Source organism: Drosophila melanogaster, chromosome 3R, assembly GCF_000001215.4.
Source record: "Drosophila melanogaster chromosome 3R".
Lineage (NCBI taxonomy): Eukaryota > Metazoa > Arthropoda > Insecta > Diptera > Drosophilidae > Drosophila > Drosophila melanogaster.
The window spans coordinates 10277603-10292095 of NT_033777.3; the positions used below are offsets into that span (position 1 = coordinate 10277603).

Sequence of the window (14493 nt, forward strand, 5' to 3'; positions counted from 1 at the left end):
CAGCTATCTCCAAAGGAACAAGGACCTATTAAAGCTGGTTCAAATTTGGGGGCCTCACATCATTTTTATAGATACATTCCTAAAGCTTTTCATCCATCTATAATAAACATCAGTTGAAATATACTATTACAGCATATGAATAATTTAATTAGAGATAAGCCAAGCCTACTAAAATCAAGAGAGCAACGAACCTGTCTGAATGTATATCCTCTGGGTCAGATTACTTTATAAGCTTTTTGCTTAATTAAAGCGAATAATTTTTTGTAATTGATGACAGCTAAAATGAAAAGGGCTAAAATGTGTTCAGAGTTGCAATTTATTTCATGAACTCATCGCTCTGCAACGGAATAATGAATCATTAATTTATCAAATAAACACTAACAAATGTGCAATAGTGTTAACATTTTGATTTGCGTACTTGGTAATATCTATACAAGTGAAAAAAAAGGATCGACGAGGATGGGATTCGAACCCACGCGTGCAGAGCACATTGGATTAGCAGTCCAACGCCTTAACCTCTCGGCCACCTCGTCATGTGATTTATCGCCATATAAAAGGGTTAATATTAACATAGAAGTCATTTAAATCACCAGCTTAAAGCCATAAAAGTTTAAATTCGGCAAATAATAAATGCGTATATAAATAGGAAAATATTCTACAAATTGCTTTCTGCATCTGCTATTGCAACTCAAGCCAATTCATTGCATTTTTTTCTCTGTGGTTTTAGTTGCAAATGCATGGGATAACTAAATACAGAAAACTGTCGAAATGAAAATGAACAACTGACAGTTTGTTGGCTAGGTTTGGATTTTTCTTCTTGTCATGGTATGGTGCAGATTTGGGGGAATGTAAGGGTTTTTCATTTTTTTTTTTTTTTTTTTGGTAACGCCCACACGCATTGCCATGCATCGTTTTGCATTTGAAATTTCACTGCCACTCGCTTGTCTAATTTATTTGCAAATTTTTGAGTGCTATATTCCCTGCTGCAGCTGCTCTTCTTTCACTTGTGGGTTTATATTTAATTTTCTTTTTGTGTGTGCATTTAATTACTGTTTATTTGTCTGGGCGAATTTGCAAATTATGCACACTTGAAGCGAAGAGTAATTTCCAAGGGGGAGAGTGAATAAAGTTGGATATATTTTCTTTCGAATTTTTAACAAAAAAATTAAGCTGAGTCAAAAGAAAGTTTTATTTATTTTCCTCCTTTGTGTGAAATAGCTGATGATGTATTTAAAATCAAATATCTGGAAATTCCCCACAATTCACTTTAAGGCTGCAAAAAGGCAGCATTTCGCTGAATGTTTTTATTAAGTTCTTATATAAGTTTATGTTTTTTTTTCCTCTAAAAAGCACTTCTGGCACAAACACACAAAAAACTAACAAAATGGCAACAACAGTTGCTAAACTGCGCCTTTGCCCAGAATATCCACCCAAACTGCTCCACCATCGCCACCTGCCACGAATCCTTTTCCCGGGAAGAAACTCTTGGGAAGGCCAGAACAAAACAAAAGTTGAAAATGCATTTTAATTACATGAGTCTCTTTGGCGTGTGCCACGCCCACCCCTGGCCATAGCCGCCTAGCCGCCCTCTCTTGAGTCACGCAGTCTGCGCTTCAATTTAATGGGTAAAAGCGCTTAAAGTAGCAGAACTCTGCCCAGAAACAGAACAAAAAATGAGCAGTTAAATTAATTTTTCGGTTTGTTTCGGCGCACTTTTATGGGCCTGGCCCACAGAGCAGCCTCAATGCGTCGAAAGTGGACAGCGGTCGGTGAATAAAAAATAAGATGGCAACAATTAAAAAAGTGTGCCAGCTTTTTCGAGCGGCCACGAAGCGACAAGTGACAAGAAATGCCGGCGACCTTCGAAAGTGGGCGGTGGGCTATGGGCGGTGGGTTGTTTTTCGTCTGTTTTTTGGGTCGGTTGCTACGATATAAGCCCTCCGACAGTTTGTCATTTTTGCGCACATTCATTTAAATGTCGAAATTAATGAACAAACGCAACGAGCAACATTTGTCACGCAGAAGAAAGCTCAAGAAATGCAATACACACGCAAATTGCTTAACTAATTGGCTAGAAGCATTTGGCGGGGAAAGTGCATTTGCATTTTCCGACAGCTCCGAATTAATGAGGAATTTTATCAATGATGCATGCAAAATCAATTCCTAGCTTAAAAACTTTTCCAATTAACGAGAGTTTCTTCCGCTCTCCCTCTTTCCCCCCCCCCCCCTTTCCACCACTTCGTATAATTTTTGGGGGAATAAGTGAAACATATATATTTATTGCATCGTAAAAGTAAACCAATATTTCGCTCCATGACTCCATAAAACTTTATAGGAAAGGAAAAAAAAATAACAATTTTTTTTGGGGTGCGCACTGAAAACTTTTTATTAATGTTTGTCGCACTTTTTGGTCGGACATGCGGCGCCCGAATCTAGGAAGCGATTTTATGTTTCGACCATTGTTTGTTGGCCTTTTCGCTGTAGCTGGCCGAAATAAACACATTTTTATTACAGAATATTTTGCGCTGGATGCGAGCATTTTATTGCACTACGGTTGGCTCTAAATCAAAAGCTTTTTACACTAACTGAAAATAATTTTCCAGGCAAAAAAAAAATTCATGAATAAAACGCATAAATATGTGAACGCGCTACAAAAGCAGGCAAAGTTGGCACAAGTCGGAAGTGGTAACATATATATGCGCAGTGCGTTTCGCAGCTGTAAAGCGTATTATTTTGGCAAAAAAAAAAAACGGTTGATTTTAATGATAAGAAGAACATTCGTTTTTGCTTAATATATATACACAGATATTTCTATAAATATCCATTTGTTATGGTAAGTGCATAGTTCACTGTGCCAACCTAATGACTCTTCTTACCGATTGCAATTAGGCCTAAAGAACAAGACCCTTCGCAAAATCCGTGCCAAATTCAAGTAGGCCCCTAAAACAACATCTCAGCACAAGTCCTTTTGCGAACATTACGTATACGCCACGTGCACGGCAGTTGGTGTGTGTGCAATTGTTCTGGGCACCGGCACTCTTGTCTTGGCCGAAAGGAGTGCAAAATGTTGCTGATTAAGTGGTTGCCGCAAGCAATTTGCGTCAAGTGAAGCGCGTGACTCTCAACATGTGTCAACCGTACAGTGGAGACTCGAACAGAAAGCCGTGGAGGCATGGAAACAAAAACAAAAGCCGCGCCAACGCCACGATGTGCGACAATTACGACCGTAAATTATGCCACAAGCAACACAGCAACAATAACAGCAGTCGACCGCAACGCCCTGTGCCACGCCCCCTTTAGTTGGGCCGTTTTGGCCTGGTCCGCCAACTTGGCCACAAAAGAAACAGGCAACAACGACAATGCCAACGACAACTCAATTAAGTAAATGAGCGAAAACCGAGATTGTTGATGTTGCTTATGTTGATAATGTTGTTGTTGTGAATGTTTGTTGTTGCTCTCGGCAGAGTGGCTTACTTGTGTAATTAAGTGAGCAAATCACAAAATAATTATACAGCTCACGGCACAAACTGCAATCGCTAGCACCCACTAGTCACTTTATTTTTCTTCTTGCAGGCTATTTACTCTTGATGTCGTCATTCTAATTTTCCAAAAGAAATGCAATTATCGCACTCTGTCTCCCTGACAATTAGCCGGAATAACTAAAGCTTATCTCAACGTCATGCAAAGTCAATTACGCACAGCTTAAAGGGCCCACACAAGCTGGCTAACACCCACACACAAACACACACACTCTCAGATACTCTCAGATGAAGTGAAAAGGACATTTTGTAGCTATTGCGTCCTTTTAGACGCCTGGCCACCCATTTCCTATTCAGGTGCAAGCAAATTTGCCCCGTGCAATGAAATGAATGCAGGTGTGACATGAAATAAAAGTTCGGAAAAGAGTAATGCAAAAGGAATTTACTTTGGCTGCAAAAGGTAAAAGGTATCTGCACTACTTGTCAAAGGAGCAACTGAAAAATGCATGTGCTTTAAAGTGAACAACAACGAGATGGAAAAGTCTTAAAACATCAGTCTCCTTATTAACTTTAAAAGTTTCTAAGAAACTAATCTATTAAAATTGAATATTTTCCAAAGATTATCGCAATATAGAAAGAAACTTCATTGGTGATTTCACGCGACTTAACACCCAAGTGTGAGCCAAAAAAGAGCATAACTAGAAGTTCAGATGGAAACGGTGTACAAGTACGGGGATCAAAGTGGGGTAAACTTTTGCAATTCATACAAGTTGCGTTTTTAATCATCGCTTGGCACTTTCATGGTAAACTATTTTAAGTATGCGCTGTCGATTCAAGCGAAAGTTTGCGATTTATGGGCACCTTCAATCCACTCGTATGCACGCGTATGTTGTACGCAAATATTACGTATACGTACTGTATATGTATAGAAAGTTCCTGTTTTATTCCCCGCGGGCGTTATTGAACCAACAAAAAGTTGAGCAGTCAGCGAAAATGGCATTTCCGGTTGAAGTTGGCACACAAACAAAATTCCAGCAATGTCGCGTTTATTTATAAGGCAACCCGAAATGCAGGCACGCACATGGTTCGACACCCCCTTTCCTGATTTTCCGACTCCGCCCACACTCTGATTTCACTTGTCTTTCTTTTTATTTTTGTTGGCGACGTTTTTGGCATGCAAGTTTTGCACTTTCCTTTTTTCCTCAGTTTTTTTTTTTTTTTTTTTTTTTGAGTGACTTTTTGCTGTTGCATGCGCCAAGTGCAGACATGAGGCGTAAACGAGGCAAGGCAAGGTCTTAACTAGGTCGATCATTTGATGGCACATGCACACACCTAAGTCCACCACCCGAACTCACATTAAATATTTACCAGTACTCGGAGAAATAAGTTTGCTTTTCGACAACAAATTTTCTTATTTAAAAAGTATATTCGTAAAGTTGACTGTCCTTCTTATGACTATATAAGAAGTTGGACGATAAAATTGTACTGAAAAAGGTTTTGCTACTCCTAAATTTTGTAGCTTGCATACTTTAATTTAGTAAGGTTGCGTAAGCCTCCTTAAAATCACTATTTTTGCCTATTTCGAGGCACCCACTTCTTATTCCATTATACACTTATACCAGTGTCATAATAGTGCGAGTAAAAATGGCGTGCGGAAATTATATAAGCTCACTTGATGCTATTAAGGTTTGACTTACTGCCTGTCTGGTGTCTATTTGTCTGCCCGGCGACTGCCACCGGGTGAACCATGTGCTTCCCAGTCCGACGACGGCCATAGCCTTCCAATTACATTACCCGGACTAGGATCGTCAGCTTGCTCCATTTCTCGGTCGCTTCCTCAACGGAAACACGGGATTGGGAACGGGAATATGGTCTACCCACTTTGAGTCGGGCAAATATTTGCCCTGCCTTCGACTAAAAGGTGATAAACTTGGCATAATGCAATATTTAATGTTTGAACAGGCATTTAAAAGGTTATATAATGCAGTTATGCTGTTGGGCCCACACTATCGTCATCATCATCATCATCGCCATCACCGTTGCCATCATCGTGGTCTGAGGCATTTCTAGCCGGTTGTTTGTCCAGCGCTGATAAGCTTTGAAATATTTTGCACGCCCTGCCATATGCAAATGCCAACTAGATATGCACTTGCAAAAAAAAATTGTTGGTAATCAAACGATTTTGTGGATAAAATTCGATCTTTCGTACATATTCAATGAATTTCTGTAAATGATATTTACTCAATACTATTGATGACTTTCTCTTGGGTTAAAAACTAATTTTGGATTTTTTTTTGCGTAGTGTAGGCTCATTTCAAGCCACGAATCCAGTCAAAGCCGCAGTATTAGAGTCAGTGACAGGGAAGCGTAGGAATAGGGTACTCTCCAGATGGATAGGCATGGTACTATATATATGGGCCCAAACATGGTTCCAGCTCTAGCCAAAGCTACTGGGTTTCGGTGAGCGTGTTTACATGCTTCCGACTCTGTTGATTAATGTTGTTGGCCACCCAGCTGAGCATTGAGCAATGCCAAGCAACTTCGGCCTGATGGATGAACGGGACGCAGCAGGTCTTCCCATCCATTTGTTGGCATTCCACTACTCCAGCTCTTACCGGTCCGTATTAGGGCCAAAAGAATGTTAGACTCTGGCCAAAGTGTGTCTGGGGCATGCACATAAAATTACCTGAGCAAACACTGAAGTTGCCCATGAAGTAAGATGTGTTGGGTGCTCAAAAGGAATTTAGCATTCATTTGTGTTTACAATCAACGGAATTGTGAAAAGCTATAGATGAGAATTTCCAGAAATGAAATTCTACTTTATTAGTCTAAATAACTGAAAATTTATATATATATATCGCTTTTCTTGTTGTACTAATTATTATATACTAGTTAAACAAAAGGAATCAGAAAATATTTATTGTAATTTTAAACAATCCCCATGACCTTTGCAAATATGTCAGCCAAATTGTTTGTATAAGCAAAGATAGAGCAATGAGGAAATTATATCTAAATAAATCAATGGCTCATTTGCCAATGCCCCCGCCCTCGAGCAGCTGTTTACATGACTTATATACCTAAATATACATATATACAATATACATACAAACGCATGCATGTGCACTAGCACACGCGTATAAATACAAAGTCTTATAGACACCACAATATCTGTGTGCAGTGATCGTGATTGCGATCGGTTCGGTTCACACATAATGCCGCTCCATTATGGCACGCGACTCGCTCGAAAATCGGAGGATTCGTCGCACGTGAGAGAAAAGAGGGGACAGAGTTGGTGTTATGCCGTTTGGGGATGAGGCATAGATAGAGATAGAGATAGAGATCGGGAAAAAGAGAGATTCGGCATTTGCGGAGAGAATAGTGCATTTATTTTTAGGATAACAATGGGCCCCGAAGAGCACACCGGCAAGCGGCGATATTCAGCGGATTTCTATATTTTCGTTGGGAAAATTCGAAGAAAAATTTTCAGTCGAGCGCATAGAGCAACGCGAGCAAGGCGTCTAAAGGCCAGTGCGCGAATTATATTGTATATATACCGAATATATACACACATATGTATACCCAAAAATACCTATAGATATTCTACATATATGTGCACAGAAGATAGTCCATGGTATAAATATATATACTTGAAAATTTATACTACATATGGTGGTAGTAGAGGGAAAACCATTTTTCAAATTTGACGAAATGTAAAAATGTGAAATTTTGTGTGTGATTGTGTGTGAGCTGGTCATGAGAAATTGCAATAAGAAAAGCGGCCATAAAAGTGAGAAAAATGTAAGAGATAGCGAGTATCTCGGTGTGTATCTATAATAATATTATCCCGAAAAATACCATATATACGAGGAACGAGGAAACTCAGCAAATCGTGGCTACTACAATCTTTAGTAGAGGAAAAATTTTCCTTATTTCAGATGCGCACATATTTCGGGTTTCAGATTCTGGTTTGAAATCAAAAAAGAGTTACGACTGTGGTCTTGGTCTTTCTCGATCCCTAACTAAACCATCAATCCCTATCCTATCTATGCTATTTAGTTTTTGGGGTATGTCTTCTAGTCGCTGCCTCTCTTGGCTGCTTTTACTTTTTGTTTCAACTGCTGCGATGCTGTTGAACTGCTGCTTTTCTGGTCTTTTGCTCAAATAAAAATTCCTCTTGCGTGTTAGCTAAAAGTTATTTATAAAAATTTCTTTTAATTTTGTTTTCTTGCTGGTTTGTGCAGAGATACGAGACTTTAAATACGGCGACGTCTTCGTTTGTCGATGCTCTCGAGGAATTTTTCATCTCTCGCCGCTGCACTAATGCCGCTAACGAAAAGAAAATGCGGAAAAACCGACAAAATATTACAAGTTTCCGCCTTATACACAAATTAGATCTTGCAAATTAGCGAAATTGAATTGCATTGCATGCTAATGGTAATTAATTCAACTTATATCATGATATTTCCTCCTCCGGTTTTTCCCAAAGTTCACCTCTCCTCTTGCTCTTCCAATTTTCCGCTTCGCCAGATTTTTCCTGTCTGTGTGTGAGTGTGGGTGGCACTTGAATATTGCACAAAGAAGAAGCCAAAGCTTCAGTTCCAGAAAAACATTACGTATACGCCGGTTGGAATTAACTTGGCTTAAGTACATCATTATGCCACAGCTAATTGAATTTAATACGAGCCAAGAGAGCATACATATACATATGTACATATATACTAACAAAATAGTAAGCATATATGTATGTATGTATTTGTAATGCAAATGCAAAATAATGCATTAAATTTGTAAGCCAAACACGGCAGCTTAAACATAATGATTACTGCCGTACTTTCCTTGTTAGAAGGTAATCGAATAGCCAGGCATCCTGTGCCCAAGATTTATGACCTCATTAATATCCAATCAACCTGTTCGGTCGCTTGTAATTAAGCTCCTTGGCCGGTTGGTTTGTTGGCTGTCTGTCAGTAAACAAACTTGAACATCACCAACGCCTTTTACCACCTGCCCCAAATGGCAATTAGGCAGGGCATTTATTTCACTATAGTTTGTCAAATGCAATATCCGTGAAAGTGGACAGACGAACGGACACGGAGATACTGGCAGACAAACGACAACGAACCTGGCCATGGCAACAATGTCACAACTCAAGTGTCAAACAAAAGGCGACGATGGCAGTGGCGAAAGCAAAGGCAACGCAACCAAAACAACGAAAAACTGGGAGGAGATTCGAGGTTCGAGATTCAAGATTCAACATTCTCGGACAGGGAAAGTGCGGAGCAAAAATATCAAAATTTGCATCATTCTATTCTATGACGACAGTTGACAACAAAGCGCACAAATATTTTGCAATGAGCTCGCTTCTATGTACATTTTGCATAACTCAAACAAAGTTAACGGAGAAAGAGCTTATAATTGTAGTCTTTTCTTGCAATCACAAAAAGTTTGATATAGAAAAATGTAAACAATAAAATGTTACATAAATAAATTTAAAAGAGTTAGCTACTTTAAAGTAATAACAATTAAGTAGCCAGCTAAATATTGTCTCAGATTATCTATTGCTTATAATATAATAATAAATTGAATAATTCCATCCTTTAATAGGAAAAGCTATCGAAACTAATCACCATTATTAATGGCCTTATATAGTCTAATGGGTAGGCGTTTTGAGCGGAATTTATCTCAATCCGTATATTTATCGTGGCTATTCCAATTTTAGAGCTCATTATTCAGCTGTTCTGCAGTTCTGCAGTTTTGGCATCGTCTAATGTAAACTTTTCTCGTATTCGGTTCCAATTTGCAAATATTAGGTTTTCCGTGGGGACACTTTGAGCGGAATTCATCATTTGCCGTTCGCAGATGCTTTTGGTAGTGAGTACGTTGGCCATTTTCGTGTGGGGGAAGCTAGAGTAAATGAAAACTTTTGGCCTGCAGCTCTTTCGGGCGCCGGCATAAAGAGCCGAGCGTTAAATTTTTGTTTCCACCAGCCAGCTAGAAAAGTTTCAGTTTTTCAGTTGTTCAGTTGTTCAGCATATGGCGGTTTGTTTGTGTGGGTGGGTATTCCGGTTTTGCGGGTGTGTGGGTGCTAGCCAACAACTCTGTCTGTGTGTGTGTTTGTGTGTGTGTGTTAGCCAACTTTCGTGCAAGCAAAGGAAATGCTTGACATGTCTTGTTCCTTTCGCTGGCGCTCTTATTTTATTTAACATTTTTATTTTTTCGCCTTATGTTTGGCTTGTGTTTAGCCCGTGGCATTAACAAAAGCGAAAAGGAAAAATTACGCGAACAGAGAACTGTTTTGCTATACGTTTAAATTTTTTCCCTTCCTTTTTTCCAACGTTTTAATTATTTGCCCGATCTTTTTATTTAGTCTATTTTTTCCGCTTGCCTTATGCTTTATGCTCTTATGAGCCAAGTTGAACCACTGAACCCCGAGGACCTTCAACTTAACTTATTTTCGACTGCCAGTTTTCACTGTCTGGCGCTTTGATAAATTGTATAAATATTATCGCCAGATTCACAGGAATATTTAGATGAGCAGAAACAATAAATCATGCGATTTATTTAACGCAATTAATGCTGATGTTGATTTGGGTTGGCATTTGTTGGACTGTCTGCTTCGCTGTTCTACGTTCATTGAACGGGCACTTTTTGACTTATTGACACTTCACATTGCCCGACATTATTCGCCTTAATTGCTGAAGGAGACTGTCATGCAGATACATATGTATTGTATATATATATTTGTATGTGTATTATTTATTAGACTTTAGAAAACATAAATTCGTTTTCTCGTTGTATTTTCGGCTTGCTTTTGTTTTAATTACCCGATTTGTAGAGACGAAAATGTTGTTTGGCAGTGAAGATGTTTATTCTAATGCAATAAATTAATGTAATTTGTTTGATATATGAAGAGGTCAACAGACCACAGAGATTTTTGTTTTCGCAGATTTTACTTTGTCTAAATACTTGGCATTCCATTCACGTTTCAATTCGTATGCCTATATATACATTTACATACATTTCAAAAATTATTTATGATTGGATTAACACAGTCAATTAGTATAATTAATCTAATGTATAAAAAATATTTTATATCTGCTTAGCTCTATATACAAATGAATGCATTCCATCCAAATATAAACAAAATTTAGTTTGCATCCAATTGAAAATTGTAAGATTTATTAAATGCGTTTTTACTTTGATAAATTTTTCATATATATTGTTGCATGTGCTTGTACATGTTTTTATTAAATTAAATTTTATTCAATTGATTGCATTGAACCCTTGAGCATCAACGTTTCACCTAGGAGTTGTCATTAATGCTATTCAATTAAGGCCCATCAGTTTTATCAACAGGGAAATTCATTTAATTTTGCAGACAATTGCATTGAAATTGATTTACTGGCATTTGAATTTCCATTTTGCGAGTCTGTGCGGAATTCTCTTAAAACACAAATAATTTGTCATTCTGCATATGTATATATATATATTCGATATGTTTGTCCTTTGTTCCTGTGCTGTCACTACTTACGTTCGCTTACCACCCACTTTTCAGCCACCCAATGACATTGAAGCTTGAATTCAATTATGTCATTGCATTTATTTTATTTCTCTCTGTCCAACACGATTTTTCATCATCGCTTTATGGCCGCCCATTAATTTCTGTTATTATTCTCGATTATATGATGAATTTACCGCTTGGCTAGATTGGATCGCTCGCAAGGAATTCCAGTGGACCGGGAAACATCAAATATTTTGAGACAGTCCCAGAAATAACTTGGCCAAAATGTCGCACTTGACTTGACCCAGAAAAACATTCTCATTTGCATATTTACATTGCCTATCTGGATGGAATTTATTGTTGCTATTCCTGTCGAAAACAGCAGCAGCAGTAGCAGCAACAACAAATAAAACAGAAGAAAAGTAGAAGTGAAAGAAATATAAGAAAATATTTTCCCTTTACGAAAACGACAGCGATGCAAGAAATTCCAAACTGACGGAAAAGCAAGCGCAGATATTTCAACAACTTCTGACTGCCAGGAAAGGGGGCGTCGAGCGGTGGAATGGGGGGCGTGGTCGCCGTCTCCACTCGTGTTTATCTCTACCGGGTGCCATCCTCATCGCATTCGCATAGTTAGTTGTTTCGCTGCCTGCTCAATGACATGTGCTGTCTGAGTGCCAAAAAGTAGGAAAAAAAGTAGAAAAAAATAAATAAATAGCAAGGACTGGACGCCTCGCAATGTTATTGTATCTTGCAGATGCGAAATTGAAGGCATCGCGCAAACGGCAAATGGCGAGCGCTGAGTTCAGCGCACTTTGAAAACTGTTCGTTGCCCTGATTTTGATTTTGGATTTGGCTTTGGCTTTACCCAAACACACATGCCCAAGATATATAATACCAAAATCAGAATCAGTGCTACTCTCCCTTTTCTCGTGCACTGCGAAAAAGATCTGAACAATCTGAGCACATTAGTTGCTCACATCTCTAAAATCTTTGGGTTTATGGGGTTTGAAAATCATTCACTATTCTACAATATATTCTACAATATTCTTCGTAAATTAAAAACAATTATGAGTTAATCTTTTAGTTAGTGCATAAAGTTTTATAGCTTTCCGATTTATAGAATAACATCATCACATTTAAATTGATATTTTTTTTTGTTTCTCTATAAGAGGGTGCTGGCCATACAATTGCGTGTAGAGATTATTTTATTTATATGTGTGAGAAGTAAGTGATTGCGGGGGGGGGGGGGGTAGGGGGAGCTGCACGCGTGCCTCGCGCATTTGTTATGCATCTATGTAATCGTATCTTTAAGATACAATTGCAGCCAGGCATTGTTATTGTCGAAGGCGGTGGTGGCGGTGATGGTGGCTCGTGCCCAACTTCGCATCCGCAGATGGCCCCCGGCTGCCTGGGTTTCTGTTGTGGTTACACTTTAATTTACTAGCCATCAAGTGCACATTTATAATTGGAACGATGCCAGCTAAAGGGGAGACCCTAGAGTGGCTTCTATCTGTTCGCATCTGTAACTCGGTCGCCTGTCTTACCTCCTCCTCCACCTCGAGCATATTTATTGGGGGTTACCCTTAGACTTGCCTTGCCAGTCGGTCGGTCATAACTGTCAGAGACAAAATGCTGCAGCTTAAGAGCAGGCAAGTCCTCATAGTTGCACTACTGCAACTGCTCCACAATGCTGATAGATTAGTTCTCTAATAGCATCGCAATCCACATCCAGGCAGCACAATACCCGCAACGGAGGAGGAGATGGCGGTTAGGTGGTGGCATCACAAGTGACCACTTTAAGCCAGACACTTGGTGGACCTTCAAGGAGAGTCTACCGGATGCGAGCCAACTTGGTGGATTATTTTGTTTGGCATTTCTAAAGATTTCCCCATTGAAACAATGAAATGATATCTGTAGAATCTTGAAATTATTTTAAAAATTCAGAATTTGAAAGCAAGTCCAAATATCTGTTCATCTTCAAAATTCCTTACCTTGAAAGTATAGTTACCTTGAAAGTCGTTTACTGACTGCTTTTGGCATCTCATCAAAAGCAAGCCCTGAAAAATGTGTATATATTTTGATAAAATATTGCTCAAGACAACATTTATAAACAAATTAAAAATTTATGACACTGCGCGGTAAATATGGTGGCCCAAAATGAACACTACCTTGTTCCACAGTATCTTTCGGTGCAACTGAGTCCTCGAAATCGTGCATCCTTGCTGGGGCATAATTAAAAACTGGGTCGAGTGTAGATTTTCGGTGGCTCTCGTCCTTTTATGCCAGTCAGCCCCAGGGAAAAGCGCAGCCAAATTTGCCAGCAACTTTGAAGCTGATTCTACCCTTACATATGTCAGTTGCAAGAGCGATTGCCTTCGCTTCACCCACTCACTCGCCTCGTGGATAATTAATTGATTGCCCATTTGATTGAACGTTTGATGGATGAGGGCTGTCCGAGTGTATGGCTCAGCTTACTAACGGATTTCCCATCTCTTGTCTCCTCTCCGTCTCTTGCAGTAATTTGCATCGGCTGTTAGTGGAGCAGCCTCGACATCAGACCCAGTCCCAGCCCCAACCCCATATTCAGCCCGGAAAACAGTAGCAGTACCAGTCACGGGCACCATAATCTTAGACAGATCTGCAGTCACATCCATATCCACAGAAATGGTGATAAGCAAACCCGATGGAACGGCGCCCAATGGAGCGGCGGGAGGAGCGGAAGCCGCTGCCCCAACTGGCCTTGATGCCACCGGGAACAGTCTGGCGCATCCTTCGGGAATACCGCAGGATCAGATAGACAACATCATGAGCGGCATCGCCAACACGGGCAATGTCAAAATGAACAATCACCGCAAGAAGTTGCGACAAAGGAAAGTGGCCCCTGAATTAATTGAGTCCATATTAAAGTTTTGAACTATTAATATGCAGTGGATTCTTGACTTAGTGAATACCTGTATGAATTTATTTAATTTTAATTATCTTCCCTGCAGATTTGATATTATTAAGAAACTAGGACAAGGCACTTACGGCAAGGTGCAGTTAGGTATTAATAAGGAAACCGGCCAGGAGGTGGCTATCAAAACCATCAAGAAGTGCAAGATCGAGGCCGAGGCGGATTTGGTGCGCATCCGTCGCGAGGTGCAGATTATGAGCTCAGTGCATCATCCCAACATCATCCACATCTACGAAGGTAATTGAGTTTAAGCACAGCTTAAATATACATAGATACAAATTGAATGCCTAAACACTTGCAGTATTTGAGAATCGTGAGAAAATGGTGCTAGTCATGGAATTTGCCGCTGGCGGCGAGCTCTACGACTATCTGTCTGAAAGGAAGGTTCTCACCGAGGAGGAGGCGAGACGCATCTTCCGCCAGGTGGCCACCGCCGTCTACTACTGTCACAAGCACAAGATCTGCCATCGCGATCTCAAGCTGGAGAACATCCTGCTGGACGAGAAGGGCAATGCTAAGGTAAGAAGAACTTAAAAATAATAATAAATATAGTATAATTA

At 39.6% G+C, this 14493-nt stretch overlaps 1 protein-coding gene and 1 non-coding gene across 18 annotated transcripts in view; one reads left to right on the forward strand and one right to left on the reverse strand.

The window, feature by feature from the left end:
* Positions 1-14493, forward strand: part of Nuak (Nuak family kinase) — a 44162-nt gene that overhangs the window by 13297 nt on the left and 16372 nt on the right. For 9 of the 17 annotated variants that reach the window (NM_001382101.1, NM_001275529.1, NM_001382098.1 and 6 more), the window contains 3 exon segments: positions 13498-13850; positions 13971-14170; positions 14235-14452. In NM_001382101.1, the coding sequence (NP_001369005.1) occupies positions 13645-13850; positions 13971-14170; positions 14235-14452 (624 nt within the window). In that variant the 5' untranslated portion in view covers positions 13498-13644. 17 annotated transcript variants of the gene reach the window in all.
* tRNA:Ser-GCT-2-1 (transfer RNA:Serine-GCT 2-1) lies at positions 452-533 on the reverse strand. Its single transcript has one exon. It is a non-coding gene; the product is annotated as a tRNA-Ser (tRNA).